General features: G+C 36.4%; 1 protein-coding gene across 4 annotated transcripts in view; it reads left to right on the top strand.

Annotated features, from left to right (window-relative positions):
• The window catches only part of Zeb2 (zinc finger E-box binding homeobox 2), a 134,306-nt gene that overhangs the window by 103,753 nt on the left and 6,105 nt on the right, over nt 1-24,448 (top strand). For all 4 annotated transcript variants that reach the window (XM_004636640.2, XM_023721431.1, XM_004636639.2 and 1 more), the window contains exons 5-9: nt 10,639-10,827; nt 11,513-11,727; nt 14,338-14,446; nt 15,369-17,338; nt 18,776-18,956. In XM_004636640.2, coding sequence (XP_004636697.1) covers nt 10,639-10,827; nt 11,513-11,727; nt 14,338-14,446; nt 15,369-17,338; nt 18,776-18,956 — 2,664 coding nt within the window. The remainder of the gene's footprint in view (nt 1-10,638; nt 10,828-11,512; nt 11,728-14,337; nt 14,447-15,368; nt 17,339-18,775; nt 18,957-24,448) is intronic.

Below are 24,448 nucleotides of genomic sequence, written 5' to 3'. Positions count from 1 at the left end.
TGGGGGAGAAATCACTAGTATGTGAGATAGGAAAGCTTGAGGCTTTTTTTTATTTACTATAACCCTAAAGTATACAGTGAAGTAGTGCCTAATATCAGTTCATATTTGCAAGGTACTTTGAAAAAAATTATTTTTATTCTGTAACTTTAAAAACCTGACTAAAAATAAGACCTGCCTAGCTTAGAAAAATAGAATCCTTAAATATTAAATGGAAATTTTCAATAAGCTTCTTGAAGCACATAATTTAAGAAACTTTTATGATTTTTGGGGTTTTGCCTCAGATAGACCTAATCTTTATCACTTAGTAAAAAAGAGAGAGAAAGAGACAGAAAAAATTAAATAATTCAGAACAGTACAGACAAAAAGAGTTTTAAAAGTTAAAAAAATATTAATTTTATTGAGAAACAGCAATGAGACAGATTCAAAACCAATTAATAGAACAATTTTCAATAATTAATACATTGCATATTGCTATATTCTTAGTGGTTATTCATAGTACAAGATGCAGACATGATATCCTGTCCAAATACTATTAGTGCAAATCTTTCTTCTCATCAAATTAAGAGACAGTAGCTGTATATCTATCCTATTTTGTATATACAGATACAAAATGGTAATTCCTTTGTATCCCTTTTTTTGGTTCAGTTTTGTTAGAGATGAGTATTCCATTGCCATTTAAATATTGTAGCTGCATGAATTCAGCAAAATAATCCAATATAGTCCAGTGTCCATAATAGTAGTGGGTTATTCATAGGACTGGCAATGTCAGAAATTGTTGACTTGAACCTTTCAGAGCTCAGCATATTAATATGATTTTATTTTTTATACCTCATTTTTATACTTTTCTGCTGCATTTTTAAGACCAAGATAAAGCAAGACCTATATCTGATAAGGTCAGTCAAGTCCCCTCAGCGTTTATCCTGTTAACCTATACAGCAGTTTGCAGATCCTTTGTCAGTGTCAGCCATGTGGATGAGACATGCCATTGCTTGACCAATTTGCTCTCTGTCAAAGCCTGAAAGAATGTTTTCTCTCCATGTGACTCTCCTTAGGCACACTCTACATCATCGATCACATTGCTCTGTGACTCCATAATCTCCTTGATCAGAAAACTTGGGACACAACTGAGTTACATGATGTTATAGTATAAATTCTCCTATGTCCTAAGTCTTCACTGACCTCGGAAGGCTAGGGCCAAAATGTTGGCTGTCCTTGAAGTCCTTCTTAAAAAATTAAAAATTACATATATTATATATAGTCATTTTAATTGGCTTTCCTATACTAACTTATAGTGTAATAATTTGTGGTTGCTATTTAGAATTAAAATTACTGATTATTTTTCAGCATACAAGGCCTTTACAGAGGGTGTTGAATCAGGCCTGACTGAAAACCAAGATGATGGGGTTCTCGATCACTGTGTGTGTGTGTGTGTGTGTGTGTGTGTGTATTTGTCTGTCTGTCTGTCTCTATCTATCTATCTCTTCTTCTTTTCCTCCTCCTCCTTCTCCTCCTACTTGAGCCATTCTGTTACAATGGAAAGAAAACCAAGTTGAGTCAGGCTACGTGACTACATTGGGCACTTCGAAAAATTAGTAGTGTAGCTTTGTATGAACCATTAATATCACTGTACCTTGCTGCTATCAGCTGTTATAAGAAGACATTCCACTAGAAATTTTGGATTTTACCATACCCTACCCTTTCTCCTAATGAGATCATACTGGGCAGCATAAATAAAGCAAAGAAGAAGTTGGCTTCCCTACTTGATGTGGGTGTTCCAGGGGCCAGCCTCACACTATCCTCCCAGAGCCAGCTGCCTTGGTTTGTGGCATGCATACACACACCAATTCTGGTGGCCACCATGGCATGCCCAGGCTTCTGGGGCCCACATGGCATGTGGTACCAGGGATCAAAGCCGGGTCCTTGCACTTGCCAGGCAGGCACTTAGATTGCCAAGTTATCTCCCTGGCCCATCCTCTAGGTTTAATAATTCCTTTTATTTATCTTGCATGAGTTTAAACTAAAACATGTATATAACTTGTTTTTTTACATGGGCAGAAACCCCACAAATCTGATTATAAGGTATCTCTCAGTAAGAATTGAGTGGAAAGGTTCATCAATGGGACAAGATCAGATAATTCAGTTAGTAACTAAATACTTAACAAGGAGGAAACAATAGACTTGGAAAGCATGTTGTTTTCTCCTTTTTTTTTTTTTTTTTTTAACTGGGGATTGAACTCAGACCCTTGTGCTTGTCAGGGAAGCACTCATTCAACTGAACCATCTCCCCAGCCCAAATTTTTTTTTTTTTTTTTTTTTTTTGTATTTTTAGTATAGGGTCTACAGGGTTGCACTACACAGATGAGACTGGTCATGATCTTCCTGTTTTCAGCCTTCCAAGCACTGGAATTACAGGCACACACCACTACACCCAGTCTTAGTCATCATCTCAGCATGAAGGGGCGGGGCTGGAATGGCATGCCAGGAATCAAACCCTGGTCCCTGTGCTTGCCTAAGCTGGCGCTTTAGTGTGCTGAGCTATCTGACCCTCTCCTTGTCTGTCTCATGTTTATAAGTGAGAAGAGTTTAAACATTCAAACATTTGCTAAGGGAACTACCAGTTTTAATTTTCTTAAAGCCAATTCTGTACATTGAGTTTTTAAAAGTAAGGAAAGGAAAAATGAGAAAAGCAGAAGTAGCAGTTGATGGGGTAAACAGGCATTTGTCATGTTCAGACCATAATCAGTGTACACCAAGAAGAGCTTATTCATTTCCTGAGTAATGAATACTGTGGTTTTATTAGCTTTGTTTGTGATTAGGAGCAGCTATCTCCACTTCACAGCAAGAGTTCCCACAAGAAATAACGAATAGCCCAAGCTTCTTGAGTACCTCCTTCATTCAGTTGACAAATATTTAATAAGCATTGTTTTCCTTGTGATGTTGCCTGTGGTTTCCAGGCATCTCCAAAATATTTTTTGCAATCTTTTATATCATAGTTCTTCCATCAGAAAGTTTTTAATTGAAAACGATACAGATTAAACTCTCTGGGCTTAGTGAGTGAATGAGAAGTAAAGTGATAATTGACTTGATGGGATTCTGGAATGTTGGAGCTGTCCTAGAAAGCACACCCTGATTCCTTTCGTAGATCAGGAATCTGAAATTCAGAACATAAAATAACTGAGTCAAAATGAGGAATTCAAGGCCCTGATGTGGTCTAATCATTCAACTATTAAGCAATAGCCGTGTCCCAGGCAATGTGCAAGGTCCAAATCATACAAGGCTGAGTAAGACACAGCCTGTGCCTCTGCCAGGTCACAAACACGTAAAGGAAAGCTTGCTATGGGGTGTGGTAAGGTCAACAGTGGAGACTTTAGATGGTTTTCAGTAAATGAAGAAGAGGCTATGAACTGCCGTTGAGATAGGAAGGTTATTTGCCACCAAAATTATTCCATACTTTTCCTCAGAACCATGTTACTCAGTTGTCCTATTTAGTCACGTGAGATAAAAGATTAAATTCCTAGAATAGTGGTTCTTAAACTGGCATGACTGAGAATTTCCTGAAAGGCTTGTTAAAGGACAGATTGCTGACTAGGAGCCCTAAGAATTTGCATTTTGAACAATTTCTTAGGTAATTAGTTCCAAGGCCACTTTCTGAAGACCATATTTTGAAAATCACTGAATGTCCTAGAGCAAACTACTGACAATTGTATCTCTCTACAAAAAGCATATGAAATGAGTAGTGAACTGCTGGCCAAAATCAGCTTACTTTGTAAACTGCTCTAAAATTAAACAGAATCATCTGAGTGTCTCCATCTATGTGTAATAATACACCAATCCCAAAAATTTCAGAGTACACAGAAAGGGACAGGTGAGTGTATATTGTATAACTTGAATTTTTTTTAAAGTCATGTCTGTATTTTTCATTATTAATATATATTAATCACACTTGTCTAAGGCTTAGTAGTCACTCAATCTTGACATTCACAATCCATCACAATAAAATCTAACTTTAAAATTAGACATTGTCCCTGACTGCGCTGCTTCCTGCTGCTGAGAGAGACATTTGATCCTGCAGATGACTCTGGAGTCTCACCCTCTTCATTCTTCACCTTGCTGTCCTAAAGCCCTGTCTGTAAATGTAAACGCACACTGGCCTCTGAACCTGAGTTTCACAGAGAAATCCCCACAAGAGCAGAGGTGGAGAAACTGGCCCAGCCACCATACTAATCACCAGCAAGAGAAGAAAGCTTTTCAATTGCCCTTGAGGATCCATCTGCCTTGGCCTTGCCCAGGTCTCTGTACTGGCCACAGGCGCCGCAAGGCGGCACTTAGAGCTGTGTGACCAGTGGAAGACCAGCCTCCCACCTCATGGGTGCTTGTAGACCTCTGGTGCTGATGTGTATTTTGGAAACTTTCTGCAAAAATGTACCCATGCATTTTTAATAATGAAACACTTACATTCATTAGTCAACTTTTAAAAAGTAGCCAAGAAAATTTATATACTTCAATAAATGCTGAGTATTGCTTCTTTAAAAATTTCCATACAAGTGGCAAAAGTAAAAATAATTTTCTGTGTCTTTTTGCTATCCATAATATTTATAAACAGACTGGTTTTCAAACAGATGGAGAATACTGTTACCTAACTGAATGATGCCTTGACATAAGGAGGTGAATAAAAGCTAAATTATATAATTAACACATAATTTCTGCGTTGCACAGAGGAAGTATAGTGTTATATAGTGTGATTATGTGAGCCCTTCTTATACCTGCATATCTTTGGGCATTGCAGAATGCAAACCATTTTTGTATGTCTCCCAATATAAGCGTAGCAGAAATATGTAAAGAAAAATTATCAGTTAATCTCTTGTCCTCATTCCAAGTTTGGCACTAGTAGGTGTTCAATAAATAATCATTAAGCAAAGAATTGGATGAATGATTCTACTCAGTTTTTTATAAGCTGAGCTCTTCTGGACAATTTCTTTTCCAAAAGAATTATATATTCATTTTGAGGTTTATTAAAATGGATTAACAAAAATATTTTAAAAAATTTTTCAATTTGTGATGAAAATTAAAAACTTGCAAAATATGCTATTATTAAAAATATTATTAAAAAGAAAATAAATGGCAAAGGAAACAGAAAATGGAAGAAATAAGTATCAGAGCCACATTATACTCAAAGCTGTAAACAATAAGTGAAACCTATTTGTAAGTAACTTTAAGAAAGTATCTTAAGCCAAGTATGGTGGCATATACCTGTAAATCTAGCCCTCAGGGAGGCAGAGGCAGGAGAGTTACAAGGTTGAACCCTTCCTGAGTAACATAACAACTCAGAAGATGTTATTGCAAAAAATAAAAAGAAAAAGCTGCAGATATAGCTTAGTGGTGACTACACTCTGGGTTCTATACTCATTGCCAAATGGAAAAAGTATCGTAAAACAATGCAATTATAGGAGCAATCAATTTTTTTAAATTTAGAGTTGGGTTAACATTGCTTATTCTGGAAGTATCAATATATATCTAAGACACTGGAATTTATGAAAGTATCATTAATAATACTTTAATGAGTGACTAACATATTTCCAAGGAAATTGAGACTTTTGTTACTTGAAGCGATCTAGAAATTTCCCTAACAATATTAAAATACATATGGCCATAAGGAAACGTTTTTAATTAATGAAGATTTTTTTTTTAAAGTAAAGTTGACTTAACAAAGGTTGAGATATTTGCAAGACATTAGGGTAAATTTTAGGCCTGAATGCAAAATCTGTGGAGAAAGTATGAGAAAAAAATGACTTGAGATTTCTCGTGGATTTTTGCTATGGTTGGTGATAAATACCATGCAAATATCCTGTGTCAGTGTGTTTTGGCAGTTCTTCCAGTGAGACCAGGGAGTGAGGAGGATTACAGAAAGAACAAAAATGAGGTTGATTTTATACTGGAAAAATGCAATGGGGAATTCTATTACTTTCTAGCAAATGTTCTGCCTCATTCCTGTGTCCACTACACAGTATTTCAAAATCTTTGTCAAAACAAAAATACAAATTTCCAAACACAATCTAAACCTCATCCTGCCCAATAGTTTTGAGAGTAACCATTTTAGTCTCATCATTTGTTCTAGCACTATAACATGGTGATTTGGGTTTTCAGAGACTGAAACACTATGTGGTTTAAAGTAGAAAAGAAAGCTTCATGGCTCAAAGAATCCAAGAAGGACTAACAGCAGAGCCCCGGGAAGGTGCAGTTCAGCCACAGGAATAAATAAAGCCAGAAATGGACTTGCCCTGAGGACTTGTCAGGATGTGTCATCCTGTCCGCTGTCTGCTGCATTCTTTCTTTGCCATGCTCCCTTTTCTAGATGGAAAATATCAAGTCCTTCATTCTGTAGCTCTCATCTGCAGTCACTTGGAAGCATAGTGGTGGTGGGTATGCTGGTGCTCTTTTTTCAGACAATGTCCTAAAGTCATAGGAAAGGGATTCATTGAATGTAATTGGATCCATTGGCCACCGCTGGACTAATCATTGGTTTGGCTTGGCAATCTGCTCACTTCAGGTATGGAAAATCAACTGTGGCTGGGGAGCAGGAACATATACAATGAAGCAACTGCCTTGGTTCACAAGTGACTCTAGAAATACAGGCTCTATAACCAATGACGTAAGCATACAATGAGAAGGAAAATCTATTGGAGTAAATAGACTTAACATTAAGGAGCATCTTCTTCATGAAACCTATTTTGATGCCTTTCCAACTCTTGCAAGTATTTACAAACACTATTATACCAAATGTCACATTGTTCTATAGTTCTCTGAATTGGCAGTGAAGCTAGAGCCTAAGCCCCTAGTTCAACTGTAGGTAACATATGTAGAGTGTGTGTGTGTGTGTGTGTGTGTGTGTGTGTGTGTGTGTACTGGGGATTGAAACCAGGACTTTCACACTGAACTACATCACTAGCCCTGGTTTTTTTTTTTTTTGTTGTTGTTGTTGACATGAAGCCTAAGTTGCTGCTATATTTCTCAGGGTAGACTCAAATTACTATTCTCCTGCCTCAGACTCCCCAAATGGTAGAATTACAAACTTGTACCACCATAGTCAGCTACTGGTATTTTATATTATACTTCCTTTTGCTAAGAGATTTTTGCATCAAGTTCAATGCTGAAGATGTATTGTGGTCCACATTTACTCCATAAATGATTTTTTGAGAGCTCACTAATTTCCAAGCTATAGAAATAGCAATAATCAGGATGCAAAGATGATCAAAGATGATCCTTAAGGAAAGCTCATGATGTGATGTCTTTTGTCCCCATTACACTTGACATAGAAATCTACCATGGCCAAATTTGATCTATCAATTGAATTGCCTCTCCAAACACCAGAAGTGAATCTAGATGCAGTTTAGTTTGCCTATCCAGAAAAATCAGAATTTTCTTTCCTTTTAAACCAAAGGCTATTAATGCAAATCAAATTGAATTTGCATTTGATTACATTTCTGATGGAAACATTCATATGCAAATGAAAATCCATGCAAAGATAGCCAGATAATTCAAATAGTTGCTGAAATATCAAGATAAAATTAGGATATTAAATGTACATCCATCTATGTTTACTAGGTTACATCAAGGTCATCAAGTGAAACAATGTTCTTGAAAAATTTAAATATATCACATCTTACATATTCAAATATCTTCTAGTAGGTATGAATTCAGAAATGATTGCATAACTGTCCACTCTTATAGCAATGGAAAAGAAGTCAGTCACTGGTAAAATTAGACCAGTCATTGGAAAAGTGTTCCTCCGAATGCATTATTTTGTTCTCCTTTGTGTTTTCTTGTCAGTGAAAGCAGAAGGTGAGTTTTGGAGGATTTGAAGCTATTGTGATGGCCTGAAACAATGCACAAATAGTTGGCAGTTCCTGTGTACTCCCTGAGGACTCGGTGATGGGAGTTAACTGACATCATTACAATCACCACCAATCAGTACCTTTTGGAAAATGTAGCATTGTGACTATAGTAGCAGAAATAGATCTTAACTAATGTTCCTATTCTTCTATTAAATCCAGCTAAGAAAAGACTGAAGCAAAATTATAAGGTGTAACCTTTTAATCCACTGCTCACATTCCAAATCTATTTTTGAGGAAAAGATAGGCCTTAGAATCACCAAAAGAACTTAACAGCAGTTGGAGCATCAAAAGAGAAAGGCTTGAGATTACTACCTTCAGGGTTATTAGTATTCAGTTTCATAGTCCACAAAGTGAAATTCTCCCCACTTGAAAAAAATTTGATCTCATGCATTTATCCAGTTTCAAATCTTAGAATTCTACCCTTCATTGCTTTGGTGAATGTCATCAACCACCCTTCAAAATGGAAATCCTAAACTTTAGGGGGTGTCTTAGCATCTCTCACCTTGGCAAACCTAATCCTTCCCCAAATCTTAGAGATTTTGCTTCTTAAATTATTTCTCAAATCCAGCTACCTCTTCTCCTTTCTATCAACTAATTCATTAGCCTTTATCTTTTGCCTAATTTAGGACAGAATTAGCCTTACTGGTTTCCCCGAATCTACTTTTGTCTCTCTCCAATTCCCCTTATACTATACAGTACTATAACCAGAGTTATCATTTAATCCAACCCTATTCCTTACTTAAAACCTTTCAATGGCTTCCTGCTTCTGTAGGAATAAAATCCAAATCCTGAACAGAGCTAATTGCGACTAAATGGACCGATTGCTACTCTCCTCTCCAGCCTTAGATCCTGACGTTCCACTTTGACTCTTGCACTTTGGCACTCCCTTTCTGGTTTGTGAAATGATTAAACTCCTTCCAGTTGCCACAGCATTACACACACTCCATTTCCTAGATTCTAATGTGAATTAACTTCATGTGTCCTCCTTTAAAGCCTTCTTAATCTTCTGAACCCCATCGGGTCTTTCTGTTACTTCTTTCTGCAGTACTACACAAGTTTCTTTCATAGTAGCTGGACTGGGAGCTAGTAATGATGTGTTTAGTTTAAGATAATACAGTTGTATTGATTTTTACTCATGACTTCATGAAGAATGAGACCAGATCTGTTCTTTACTTACCAGAGGAAGACATGGTACCTATTGCATACAGGACATTCAACATGAATGGGAGTCTAATGTCCAATCTTCTTATTTGAACTCACAAGTTTTTTTTTTTTTTTTTTTTTTTTTCCGTATTTTAGGGAAGAGTCTACAGGGTGTTTAGGGTCTCACTACTAGATTGGACTTGTAGTGATTCTCCTGTTTACAATCTCCCAAACGCTGGGATAACAGGCGTGCACCACCACGCCCATTCTCATTCACCTGCTCAGGGCACCCTGGGGGCAGGGCCAGCACGGTAGGCCCTGGGATCCAACCCCTGGCCCTTGCACCTGCTAGCAGAAGCTTTAATCCACTGAGCTTTTTGGCCAGCCCTTGACTCACAAGTTTTTAATCACGGAAATAAAATAAATAAACAAACAAGTAAATAAATGGACTTGCTTGCTCGAACATTATCCTGTTACAACTTGCCAAGCAAAATTAATATGACAAATAACTCTCATATTGTTTGTGGCCAAGAAAGTACAGTGAAGAATCTAGTGGAACCAAGGTTAACTGCTCTCAAAAATTGTACCAGCAGGATTCAACCATTTGTTGTGCTAACAAAACATTTTTTATGTCTATTATACAGAGTAATGCAGCAGCTACTCATCTAACTTTGTCTTATGCATTTAGTTTTGTTTTGTCTTTACTTAAGAATTTAAGTCACAACTAATTTCAGGAGCACACCTAGGGTTTCAAATATGCAATGTCTTATGACGAGTTGTTAAAATTGGTTTGCAACTACTATTTATTTCATGGGATTAGAGACATAATTACAGAAGTTAAAATCATGTCAAAATCACAAATAAGTATCATTACTTTCTTAGCACTCTGCTACCTTTTATTTTATTTCTGTCAGCTGTGATCTTAATTTTATTTCCAGCACTCTTACAATTGTGAGCTAAAGATTGAAATTATAGGAAAAGATAAACTGCCACATTCTGTGATTTTTTTAAAGTAAAATCAATGATTATTTCTCTAGGACTATGTGTCCTTTCACATCTGTCTCAGACCATGGAAGCCTGACTGTCTGTGATACTTAGAGAGTGGAGGGTTAAAAGCTCATATTTAGCAATCAGATTTATCTGTAGTTAGGGATGTATAGTGGATAATCAAAAACTAAATACATTCTTCTTAAAAAGAAAAAGTTTGATTCAGACCATTAAAGTAACTTTGAGCTTCTGTTATCTCTCATGTTTATTGATGAGAATATTTAGAATGTCTTAGAAAAACAATCTTAGATATTTTAAATTTGATCAAAAGTCTTTTAAATTCTCTTTAAATTTGGTGTGCTTTATGTGGACTAATAACCTCAGGAGAAAAAAAAATGAAATGTGCCCGTATTCCTTAAGGGAAAGTAACCTCCTTCTGCATATGTTATGAAAAGAAGCATTTAATCACAAGTGGTCATGTTCTGCACTTCTTACAAACAGACCAGGGATTTGTAGACTTATTGCAAGTCAGCATTTGATATGAACAATGATGTAGATAGTCTTGAGCTCTGAAGAAGCCTGTGACAAGACATTTCTTTTCTCTTTATGATTTCAGTTAAGAATGCAAATTGCACGTCAGACTTTGAGGAATACTTTGCCAAAAGAAAACTGGAGGAACGCGATGGTCATGCAGTCAGCATTGAGGAATACCTTCAGCGCAGTGACACGGCCATTATTTACCCAGAAGCCCCTGAGGAGCTGTCTCGCCTTGGCACACCAGAGGCCAATGGGCAAGAAGAAAATGGTGAGGCCGTAATTCATTTTTAGCCACTACACTGACCTCTGCAGCTGTTACAATTACAAATGCACTACATGCCTGGGTGTTTACCTTAAAATTTGAAGAACAGCTGCTGAGGCATGGAATTTCATGAGCAAAGATTAGAACTGTAATTTTAGGGTATTGTGAAATTTTTGTCAGCAAATTTGTGTCATTTGTACATCCAATAAAGAACAAGAACAATTACAGCCCATTTCTAAGAGATAAAAATATCTGAATGTATTCCTATCATTCTGAAATATTTTACTTTGGAGGGAAAAAAGTTTTGAAACACCAACCCTCACCATTTTGTTCTTCTCCACTGACACCTGAAAAGCTCCTTCCCATTGTATTCCTGAGTAAAATGTGAGTAAAGTTTTCATAGCAACTGTCAGTCACCTGAAGAGAACTTCCTCATTTATCAGCTGTTAAAGTCCTCCCCTCAAAAGCTCAAGTAATTAATTAATTTTCAAGCGCAGTGTGAGCTGATTCCTACAAGTCTGTCCTGGGCGGGCAAGGGACTGGTGTGCGAAGAGGCCAGGGCAATGATGGCACTCTGGTGGAGCAGATTGCAGTGATTCCTGTCATACCATCCTGGGCAGTCAGCCCATTAGCTGCCATTGATTTACTGACCTTTTGGCCCGCGTCGCTCTCTCTCCTCTCTCGGCTACAGACCTGCCACCTGGAACTCCAGATGCTTTTGCCCAACTGCTGACCTGCCCCTACTGCGATCGGGGCTACAAGCGCTTGACATCACTGAAGGAGCACATCAAGTACCGCCACGAGAAGAATGAGGAGAACTTTTCCTGCCCTCTTTGTAGCTACACGTTTGCCTACCGCACCCAGCTCGAGCGGCATATGGTGACGCACAAGCCAGGGACAGATCAGGTGGGGGGTTGGTTTTAAGTGATTTCTTTCTATAATAACCCCTTAGAGAAACGATATTGCTTTGATTGGCAATCATTATTAATTTTTCATGGCATTTTGAAGATGCAGATCTTTTAATGGTAATAGCTTTAATTGAGGTCTAAATGATTTTTTGATGGTCTCTTCTAATATGATTTAATAGTCTTATGTTCACGATCGAATGAGTGTGTTAATTTCTAATTTAGAAATTTTATTTGCACTTTAACTCGACTTTAGTTTCATTTTTATGTTCCACAAAAAATGAATGAAATTGTAGCATTTTAATTATACATTATTAAACATCTCAGCAATTTTAATTCCATTTTTCACCTAGTTTTACACAGATTTTTCTTATACAGGATCTAAGTCATAGTAAAAAAAAAAGTATGTGCTTCTTAAATTTGTCATGTAATACTTTGGATTATTTTTACCGGCTACTATGAGTTTATAAAATCTAATTATTTAAATAAAATAAAAAATATAATAAATTATGTATGTATAGAATAAATTGAATTAATACTAAACATTAAATGTACTTTTTAAATGATACTGTCTCTATATGCCTATGTGTAGCTCAGTGTTTAAATTACTGTGCTTCTTTTGGCTTGCTTATCCTACAAATGAGAACTCTGTCCTGAGTAGGTATGTGTAGCTTCTTAAATCCTTAAAATGATTGAGTAGGATTGATTCACACCATCCTTTAAACGTTTCAACAAAACCACTCTTTGCACCCTCCTAGGAGAATTGACTCTGCAAATTGATATTATGATGTGTTCGGATAGTAACAGAAATGGTGTACCATAAGTCATGATAACTGGCCCAACTGACCTGGAATTGCCTAATAGCAGCCTTGATCCCATTTCTGTTTTTAAAATGATGAACTCTGATATTCTATATAGAATCTTTTTTTACCCTTGTAGGCTTTATTATCTTTGAATAATGAAAGAATAGCCAACACAAAGAATGATTTTGATACCATACTGTAGAATTTTACTGTTTTAAAACAATAGCTCATATAAATCATTCCGTTTTGTTCCAACTGAGCTTGTCACCTAAATGTTTTTCAAAGACCTGTTATTTTAAAAGTATTCTAGTATAGTTACACTTATGTAACAGTTTATCTTCCCCATGTTTCTATGCAAAAAAGTAAAACAAAATAAAACTCTAGGAAGAAAAGAACAGGCCTAGATATTTATCTAACATAACTGCTTTAAATTTCACATGCAGAAGTGTGATTGTGTTGGCGCATTATGAATGGTAGCTTTGGTGTTGAAAAGTCCCCTCATTTGCTCATGGCATTTACAATTAGTAAATTAAAATGATTGTATCATATTAACAGTGGCACAACTAAAGTTTATAGTAGTCCTCTGAGGGCTGTGGGGGGAGACAAAGCAGCTGTTGCTGTTTGTTTATGCAACTCAGCAACATATGAGCGCTGGTCCCTCAATGGCGCTCGGCGGGCTGGGCTCCGCTTGATCTTTGAAGGTTGCTGCTGTTTGAACAAACCTCCCTGTGTCCCATGTAACACCATCTGTCTCACTAGGAATGTGGGAAGATTCAGCACACCCTAGCAGTTGTCATACCGTTTCTGTGCTGTCTTTTTGCAAAAGGCTTTTGTGTCATTGCTGCTTGAAAAAGGCTGACCTCCTACCTTGAGCATCCAGAGTGGATGACTTTTTTTTCTTCCAGAATTCTAATTCACACTGCTTTTTTCCCCTTGTTCAAAAAGGTCAGCTGTGTTTGATTATATCTTTGCTGCTTTTAACTTGTCTTTTCAGCAAACTTTTTTTTTTTTTTCTTTGTGGTCCCTACTCTCTTGCACACTACTAAAAAGGAGAATGAAAAGTCGTTGAAGTCTTTCCTACTGGCCTGTGATAAAACTGCTCAAGCAGCTATAACCCAAGATGCTGTCTCTTAGTTTGATAATGAATCAGATCTGATAGGCAAGACCTCAGGAAAACAGGGTTTACATGTGCCAGTAGCACAATGGATGGAATATTTAAACATGCTAACCCTGTAACAAAATATTTGTAAGCCAGCTTTGTTTCTGAGGCTTCTAGTGGGAGAGGATGATTTTTTTTTTACTGTTCTTTAAATTACAGATTGCTTCAGTATAAGTTAGACAAACTTACTCTGATTTTAAAAAATTGATGAAATGTATAGCTTCACATGTATAGTTTGTTTAACACTATTTAGAATTTTCAGGAAACTGTGTTTTTCCCTGATACAATGGTTGCATTTCAACAGGGAATCTTCAGATGTTAGGTCTTGCACAAAACAAAACAAAACAAAACGAAACGAAACAAAACAAAAAACGAAAAAAAAACATCTTTACAATTATATGTTCTCATCTCCAATGGGTCAAAGATTTGAAAAAGAGACTGCAAAAGTAACTGTAAAGCAAGTGTTGGGTGAATGTGTGAAAGCATTTTTATTTGTTCCAATTTTATTACTAACATTACTTTTATTTCAATTCTGAACAACTAGGCAGATAAATAAGCATGCTCTCAAACCTTTTGGCAGGTCTAAAAAAAATTCGTACCAAATTTGTTCCTTCTGCACAAAACTGATGTCAGTCCTTTCTCTTTACAGCACCAAATGCTAACCCAAGGAGCAGGTAATCGCAAATTCAAATGCACAGAGTGTGGCAAGGCCTTCAAGTACAAACACCATCTGAAAGAGCACCTGAGAATTCACAGTGGTGAGTAGCACAGGGGATGGTGCTCTTAGCTGCATTTTGTTTATTTAAACCTCTCAAAGACTGTTTAAAATTTACACAATCCTGTTTGTAGCTTTCTGGAACTATGCATTTATTTCAAAAGTTCTGCACCTTCATGAGACTGATAGAATGGTAGTACTGTAAGGCAGTAGCACTGTCTTATAAAAAGGAGAGCTGATCCTTCTTAAAAATTGCAAAGCCTTTGATTTATTACCAAATCTAGAGGTTCCTCTCAGTACTTTTAAAATCCTTTCTCCAGATAAAATATTTTTGACCTAAAGAAACTCAGATAGCAAATATTAAAAGATATTCATTTTTGATACCTAATCATAAAAGAATTTTGGATAAAAACTTGGTATGATAAATGTTCCTTGATTCTTGAGAGCTGTGTGTGTATCACAGACCAATATTCTACCACTGAGATTTCTTCTTTATAACTAGTTTGGATAGCTCTGCCAAGCATTTTATTACCAAATTGGATGCTATTCAGAAAACTAGTTAGATTGGTAGACTCAATGGAATCTCTACAGAGATGATTAAAACTAAGACTACACTTCCCTTTAAATACTGTGACATCTTTATTGTGCTATTGACCACACATTAATCTGGTACTTTGTTTAAATAGGAAACTGCCGATGGCAAAACAAGATTTGGGATCTTAGCTTAAAAAAAAAAAAAAAAAATAGTCTTCACCTTCCACTGCTAACTTCTTGAATCATGTCCTCCTAGGACAGATAAAGCTCAGTAATGGCTACAGGCACATAATTCTAATGTAAACACCTAGAATGTAGAGGTAACCCCATTGTGTTCCTTTGATTTGGTTTCACAGACTCTTGTCTCGGTAGACATCTACAATTGTTACCCAATCAAAGAAGTGTAATGTTAATTTTAATTATCATTTTAGGTGAGAAACCTTATGAATGCCCAAACTGCAAGAAACGCTTCTCCCATTCTGGTTCCTACAGTTCGCACATCAGCAGCAAGAAATGTATTGGTTTAATCTCTGTGAATGGCAGAATGAGAAACAATATCAAGACGGGTTCCTCCCCTAATTCTGTTTCTTCTTCTCCTACTAATTCAGCCATTACTCAGTTAAGAAACAAGTTAGAGAATGGAAAACCACTTAGTATGTCTGAACAAACAGGCTTACTTAAAATTAAAACAGAACCACTAGACTTTAATGACTACAAAGTTCTTATGGCCACACATGGATTTAGTGGCACTAGTCCCTTTATGAATGGTGGGCTTGGAGCCACCAGTCCTTTAGGAGTTCACCCATCTGCCCAGAGTCCAATGCAGCACTTAGGTGTAGGGATGGAAGCCCCTTTACTTGGATTTCCCACAATGAATAGTAATTTAAGTGAAGTACAAAAGGTTCTGCAGATTGTGGACAATACGGTTTCCAGGCAAAAAATGGACTGCAAAGCTGAAGAAATTTCAAAGTTGAAAGGTTATCACATGAAAGATCCATGCTCTCAACCTGAGGAGCAAGGAGTTACCTCTCCTAATATTCCACCAGTCGGTCTTCCAGTTGTGAGTCACAATGGTGCCACTAAAAGTATTATTGACTATACATTAGAAAAAGTCAATGAAGCCAAAGCTTGCCTCCAGAGCTTAACTACTGACTCAAGGAGACAGATCAGTAATATAAAGAAAGAAAAGCTACGTACTTTAATGGATTTGGTCACCGATGACAAAATGATTGAGAACCACAACATATCCACTCCATTTTCATGCCAGTTCTGTAAAGAAAGCTTTCCTGGCCCCATTCCCTTGCATCAGCATGAACGTTACCTTTGTAAGATGAACGAAGAGATCAAGGCAGTCCTGCAACCTCATGAAAACATAGTCCCCAACAAAGCTGGAGTTTTTGTGGATAATAAAGCCCTCCTCTTGTCATCTGTACTTTCTGAGAAAGGACTGACAAGCCCTATCAACCCATACAAGGACCACATGTCTGTACTTAAAGCATACTATGCTATGAATATGGAGCCCAATTCTGATGAACTGCTGAAAATTTCCATTGCTGTGGGCCTTCCTCAGGAATTTGTGAAGGAATGGTTTGAGCAACGAAAAGTCTACCAGTACTCAAATTCCAGGTCACCATCACTGGAAAGGAACTCCAAGCCCTTAGCTCCCAATAGTAACCCTCCCACAAAGGACTCTTTATTACCTAGGTCACCTGTAAAACCTATGGACTCCATAACGTCACCGTCTATAGCAGAACTCCACAACAGTGTTACGAATTGTGATCCTCCTCTCAGGCTAACGAAATCTTCCCATTTTACCAATATTAAACCGGTTGAAAAATTGGACCACTCAAGGAGTAACACTCCTTCTCCCTTAAATCTTTCCTCTACATCTTCTAAAAACTCCCACAGTAGTTCATACACTCCAAACAGCTTCTCCTCAGAGGAGCTCCAGGCTGAGCCTTTGGACTTGTCATTACCAAAACAAATGAAAGAACCCAAAAGTATTATAGCCACAAAGAACAAAACAAAAGCTAGTAGCATAAATTTAGACCATAATAGTGTTTCTTCATCGTCTGAAAACTCAGATGAGCCTCTGAACTTGACTTTTATCAAGAAAGAGTTTTCAAATTCAAATAATCTGGACAGCAAAAGCACTAACCCAGTGTTCAGCATGAACCCATTTAGTGCCAAACCTTTATACACAGCTCTTCCACCACAAAGCGCATTTCCCCCAGCCACTTTCATGCCGCCTGTCCAGACCAGTATTCCTGGGCTCCGACCATACCCGGGACTGGATCAGATGAGCTTCCTACCACATATGGCCTACACCTATCCAACTGGAGCAGCTACTTTTGCTGACATGCAGCAGAGGAGAAAGTACCAGCGAAAACAAGGATTTCAGGTAACAAGTTGCGTCTGTGCAAAAGAAAGGGGACAAAACTATATACTTGGGCTGGGGATTTAGCTCAGTGCTAGAACACTAGTGTGAGGTCCTCCATTGCATATTTCGGTATCACAGGCACTCACACACATACACGTAACACACACACACATGCAGATCATGTGCTGTAAGAAAGAAATCGTGATGATAAATATCAGTAGAAATAGAAGTTTTTAATGTGAATCTAACACTATAAGTGGGCTAAAAAATGAATACATAAAAACATTGAAACATTGTATCTTGTAAGCACATTTGGTTTTAAAATGCAAAGAAGAAATGAATATTCACCTTATTTTAGAATTATACATTGGAAACAATAGTTGATGGGACTTACCTAGGTGTGAAAAGCTAAAATGTGGAACAGACACATGCTTTAAAGAGGTTCACAACCTGCAAGTAATATACAAATCAAGTTGATGAATTTGTTTTATAGTGAATAGTTTATTTGAAGAGTATTTTTAAAAATATGTTGCACATTCCACATGAATTATTACCTAATCTTCACATTTGTGAATAATTTATGGGTATTTGAATATGAAAGCAGGTATGCTTTAGCATTATGCAGGGTAATCCTTGCTTGCAAAATAGGAGCATAGAGGCAGTGCACCTCTGTAACAGCTGTTGCAGGATTCCAATTTACAGTACATCTGCCCTCTTTGTAAATGTATTTAAGCCTATTTAATCTTCTCTAATATTAATTAGTGCAAACCTAGTCTAAGAAAACTGAACTCTGGGCTAGCAAATGAAGGCTTTGTTATCACGCAAGTTTGCACTCCTTTGGATCAAGACAAAATAAATATCAAGAAATTTAATAATTTACTGATCCACATTCATTATTGTTCAATGCTGAAGGCTGTTTTAACATAGATAGAACATTGATAAAAAGTGTTATTAATATTCCCTATTTCAAATTAGAAAATTAAATATAAAAATATAGCTTGAGGCTTTTAGTTGGTAGACATACATTTAAATAGATTGCATAATAATAACACTTTGTACCTAAATATAAAATTCAATTAAAATGGGGTTTCTGCAGCTACAGATCATTCCTAAATTATACTGGAAAATACGCAAATTCTCATGTTTAATGTTCACTCACAGATACATGCCAGTACAAAACAACAAAGATTTTAGAAAGGTTTGTGTTTTCCCCCACCTTTGGAGTTGATATTCTCTGTCCTTAAAAAAGAGCAGTCTTCCATCTATAGCAGAGACAATTGTAATTTTTGTTGAAATGTGAAACCTCATGTGTTGTTCAGGGAAAAATTCTAGAAATTTTTAAAAATTAGATCAATCTGTACCAAGCAGTCTTAACGTTCTCCAAATGTCAGCTTATGCAAAGTTGTTTGGTGTAAACACAGAGACGAGGCTAAATTGAACTATGTGATTCTATCACAGGGAGAATTGCTTGATGGAGCACAAGACTACATGTCAGGCCTAGACGACATGACAGACTCCGACTCCTGTCTGTCTCGAAAGAAGATCAAGAAAACAGAGAGTGGCATGTATGCATGTGACTTATGTGACAAGACATTCCAGAAAAGCAGTTCCCTTCTGCGACATAAATACGAACACACAGGTATGAGTGACTTTGACTAGCTAGTTAGAGCTTCTCAGCCTGCTGTACATTTCATAATATTTAATGAGTACACTTGTGCAACATAAGATGAAACATATGCTGATACCTTCAACAAGGAAGAAATAATGCTTTTGCCTAGCTCAGTAGGACTTTTTGTTGCCTGTTTATTGGATCATTCATGTGTTTATGAATGTGCTTATCTTCATATCTTTCCAGTCAAGCTGTAAGACAAATTCGCAAAACATGAAGGGAATATTTAAATGGCCAGTACAATGAAATGGCATGATACAAGCTAGTCATTGAAAATATCTTCAAATTCCTAAACTGTGATGAATTTAAGTATGTAAAAATATAATAATAAATCTGATCAATTATGTGCTAGTCTCATCACAAAGTAAGCCATGTTTTGCAAGGTATTTTGTTTGGTTCTTGTGAATGATGACATCTCGAATCAACTTGAAGTGTTAGTATATCATGAGAAAAGTAATACACCAAATGAACGATTGAATCTACCTATATTGGAAGAATAAAAGAAAACTTTCTAAATTTAATTAGTGGGCTGGAGAGATGGCTCAGTGGTCTAAAGCACCTACTGGAATCAAGCTTGGCAAAGCACAGGGACCGCGGTTCAATCCCCCAGCACCACATGCCAGCGAGCCGCGCCCCCCTGGTGGGCTGAGCTGGCCACACACACACAATGAATAAATAAATAAATAAAATTTAAAAAAATAAATAAATAAAAATAAATAAATAAATTTTAAAAAAAATAAATTTAATTAGTGCATCTTCAGTTCATGCATTACTAATCTGGAATAGTTACAAAGAGTTGATCAGATAATTGCCTAAGTCTTCCCTATAAATAAAAAGATAATGAGGTGTTTTTTAAAGAGAGGAGGTACTGTGATGTAAAGCAATTGTATTTCTCTCAATCCAATTTGTAGCTCTGTGGTGGAGTTTCACCTGTGTTCTCTCCCTTATGCTCCCTCTTCATATCCTAAGCAACCTATCTCAGCCTCCTGCCTTTCCCTAACCCATCTCCAGATCTTTTTCACTTGAAATTTGGCATGCTTGGTTGGGCCTGGATGAGAAAAGAGTGTAGGATCCCAACCTAAATATTGGCAAGAGGCAAAAAGAAGGAGAAAGTGTAAGGAAATATCACACATTAAACCAGGAAGTCTAGCATCAAACATTTTCAAAGGAAGGAAAAAAATAACCTAGCATTAATGCTTTCTGGAAATGATAGTGGGGCAAAGAAAATGGGAGTGGAAATGCTTCCTGTTATGTTTTGGCTGCCTGTGTACACAGTACCTTTTTTAGAGATTGAAAACTATCTTTGGAAAGTACTTGTACCCATTACCGCCCGTTATTCCTACACTGAGCATGTTGTGGAGGCAGCGGAGGTGACCAGAATCAGGTGGGAGATTTCTGCCAATTAAATGTTGAGGTACCATTAAATGGTGGGTGAGTTCTATCAGTTAAATGTTGAAAAACAACGTTCTTGCTCCAACAAACCCAGTTTCCTTTCTCTCCAACCATCTGATGGTCCTTATGATTATTTTATAAGTTCAACTAAGATACTTTAAAAACAATCCAAAATGAATAATAGATCCAGATATTTTTATACTTGTGTGAACTTTTGAAACATCAAGTTTTTCCTACATTTGTCTTTTATTATAGATATTTTCATTAGTGCCAAGATCTATTTTAGTATTTTCAAAGTAGATAAATTCATATCTAAATTTGCTTTAATATTTTAAGCAACTTCAAATATATTTGTATTTCCTTAGCTGCTTATAAAAGGCACACCCTAGAGGGCCTTTTTCCCTCTGATTGGTTTTATCATATCATTATATACAAACTCTATCATATACTACAGGGTGAGTATAAGACTTTTATTTTAGTGACAGCTATCATACATATTAACATCCAGTCAATATATTTATTTCAGTAGTCCATAGCTTCATAGATATGTAGATGAAAGACTACATATTAACAAATATTAATAAACACAAATACATGAAATTAATTTGAAAAAGTAAAAATCAAATGTTTTGGTCTTTAGAGTGTGAGCTTTGCTGCTCAGAAACATTGCTTAGCAACAGGATGATAGCCATACCAATGGCTTTGCTAAACTTGTGATTAACTATCCTCTTGTTGGTTGCTTAACTTGTTAAGTTTCCAGTGTTTTAACTTGTTGGTCTCTTGACCAAACATTCATGATATTACTACTGTCAATGTATTAGTTTCCATCCAAGTTAAAGTTCTTCATGAATTTTCTATCACTATGATGTATGTGGAAATTTAGTCCATTTTATTATCCTAATTGGGTCCTGTAAGCCTTTAGTTTGTTTATATTAATCTTTGGAGAATGAATTAATAAGAATATTATAAACCAGAACTGCCATGGCGTTGACTTATTCTAAGGCTGGGAAATGAAGTGAATTGTCATTTGATTATTATGTATTGATTGTGACTGTATTGTTGATAAAGCCTGTTTATTATATATGTCTATGAGCATCTTGTTCTTGAGATCCTGTGCTCTTTTACCACAACCTATTTTAAATTATTTGCTAGACAGATACCAAAGTTATAGTGCTTAATTTTTCTTACCAATGACTTATTGTTTTCCTTTCTTTACTTGGGACCAAGGACTGGGACAGAGAAAGGAAACACTATGTAAATGTTGACTTCAATAGGATTGTCACAAACAAGAACTGTGAAATAAAAACATCTGAAACTGCTGTTAGGCACTGTTAAGAACTCATTTGTATTTCACTAAAATTTAAATTTGACATTTATTGAGTGCTTTTTCTGTTGAGATATTGTAGTAAGTGCTTTTAAACCCACCTTACTTAGAAAAGTAATAAAAATGCTTCTACTTTTGAGTAAAGTATGAGTTTTCAGTAATTGTATTGCTTAGCTATGGCTATAGACTTTTTGTGCCACAAACCTTTCATTGATTACTAACTTTTATTGTCATTTTAGCTGTCAGATGAATCATAAACCAAGATACTAGAGAATTTTTTTTGATTGAACATCAATTTGAGCATTTTTCTGAATCATGCTCATGTAGAAATTTAATTCTAGAACATGCTGATTTGAATCCAGTAAACCAAACAAACAAGTTAGAAGAGAAGAATATCCAAGTCACTTCATATTTAAAATGATTTTGTTAAGTACTTATTAGAGAAACTTCTGAAAATTAGTAGACTGTTTAATATACATGTAAAAGAAATATATAAAAATTCTGACCAGTTCCCAAATTCTGTACTTTCCATGACATCATAGTTGAATAATTTATTCTTTCAGTTTGCTAATTCATAATGCAGAATTAATATATTTCTATCATAAATGTCCTGTTGAGTAAACTTTCTGATATTGAATTGTCTCAAAATGAATCACAGGATAGTGATACGACAGACAACAAGGTTAGTAGGCATGCCCAGTAGGCTTCAAAACCTGCGCCAGCGAACGTATGCTTTCTCTCAAGACTCTCTTCTGTGTTTTAGAGCAAGTGTAATGGCTGCTCCAAATTATTCATATATTCTTTCCCTGAAGTTACCTAATTTGTTGATCTTTTTGTTCTCCTGAGCTGAAATACTAGCATCTAGAAGAAGTTGCAAGACAATTTTGCCCATGCGCTCTGTCATAACTACGGCACCAAGAAATTTTTCATACGCAATTTCTTTTTGCTCCATTCAGATTTGTTTCTTCCATGTACACTGCTCCTGATGCATGCATCTTGCTGAAGCTTGGGGAAATACTGAACATGTATTACTGAATAAGAATAAAATGATCTAACACTACTTGAGTGCTTACTATGAAATCCTTGTACTAAACATTTTACATTCCTTGTCTCCCTATACTTTCTGGCCAGTCCTTGTTAGGCTACCCAGTGATTGTCTTTTGAGGGCAAAGACTGGGATCCTTAGAGAGGCTGACATGTGTGAGACTACAACACAACACAGTTGTAAAAGATGAGTTTGAGCCCAGGCAATCAGGTTCTAAAACCCATCTCCCCTGTTGAATACTGTGCCATTCTGCCTGTATGGATGAATTGCCACTGCTACAAATATCTAACCCTCACTCCTATTAGCAGCATTTCCCTAAAAGTGCAAGTACACACATGCGAGACCAGACTCATAATGTACCAGCTTGAAGTTCCCTGGAAAACAAAGCAAAGCAACACGAAAACCTTGTATCTTTTTCCAAAATACACTTCTTTATTTTTTATTATTTATTTATTTATTGTATTTTAGGGAATGGTCTATAGGGTGTTCAGGGTCTCAATACTAGATGGGACTCATAGTGATCCTTCTGTTTATAGCCTCCCAAGAGCTGGGATTACAAATGCTTGCCACCATGCCCAGTCTCAGCGTGTCCAAGGGCAAGGCCAGCAAGCACAACTGGCTTGGAGATCGAGCTCCCAGTCCCTGCGCCTCCTTGCAGGCACTTTAATCCACTGAGCTATTTGGCCGGCCCCTAAAATACACTCTGCTTCCTGTTACAGTACTTTTGCTCCATGGTGGTCTGGTGAATTGGAAAAGTGGACTATCTCTCTAGACTCCTGGCTCTCCATTGTAACTTTCTGTTATCTACTTTACCTTATTCAAAACATCTTTTCTAAAATTTAAAGGATGATTCTTGTGGGGTTGAATTACACTTTTTTCTTTATGCTACTAGCTATCTTAAAGTAAGTTATTAGAATTTTTTTTATTTCTGTACAACTACTAGTCACCAACAAATATCTGATGTCTTCTAATTCAGGTAAACAACTTCTACTTAAATATGGTGCTTTACCACATCAATTATCACTAAATCATCACTTTATTTTACTGGAAGTAAAATAAAGATCATCAGTGAAACAACATATAGGAGTCTAGATCATTTTCTAAATAATGGCATGCCCTGGAGGCATTCAATAACATTATTAAAGATATTTGATTACTAATTGAGATTATATATTACCCTATAACTGAATACCTGAAGTGTGTAGAATGGGTTCCTAATCGTATGACATGACACTTAGCAAATGAAAATGGGGTTGAATCTACTAATGCTGGTTTTTAATTTAATTTGCTGAAATGCAAGTTCTGTATTAGGAAATAGAAGCACATAGCACTTCATGTATGTCATAATGATATAATAGTGTTCTACATGACACATTTCTGAGTTTAACTCTGGAGCATCGGGCTGATAAAAAAAAAATTTTGTCAGTTCTATTTTGGAAATAAATTTTTTGAAAGTATGGCAGCTATGGAAGGTGTTGAAGGCATTCCAGTGCTATTTGTGGCCTGGAATCAACCAGATGTGTTTAGGCTTGGCACTGGTTTCAAGTTCCAAACTCTGGTTAGAAACTGCCTGGAATTCCAAAGGAAACACAGCATTCTCTAGCTGAAGAGTATTTTAACACTCAACAAGTGGTTGATATCGCATGGAAAGCGTTAGATGGAAAACACTGTTTGGAATTAGTTCAGCCTCCATGACATATA

Source organism: Octodon degus, unplaced genomic scaffold, assembly GCF_000260255.1.
Source record: "Octodon degus isolate 3935 unplaced genomic scaffold, OctDeg1.0 scaffold00082, whole genome shotgun sequence".
Classification (NCBI taxonomy): Eukaryota; Metazoa; Chordata; class Mammalia; order Rodentia; family Octodontidae; genus Octodon; species Octodon degus.
The sequence above is the reverse complement of the archived record's forward strand: the minus strand, read 5'-3'. Positions and strand labels throughout refer to the sequence as shown.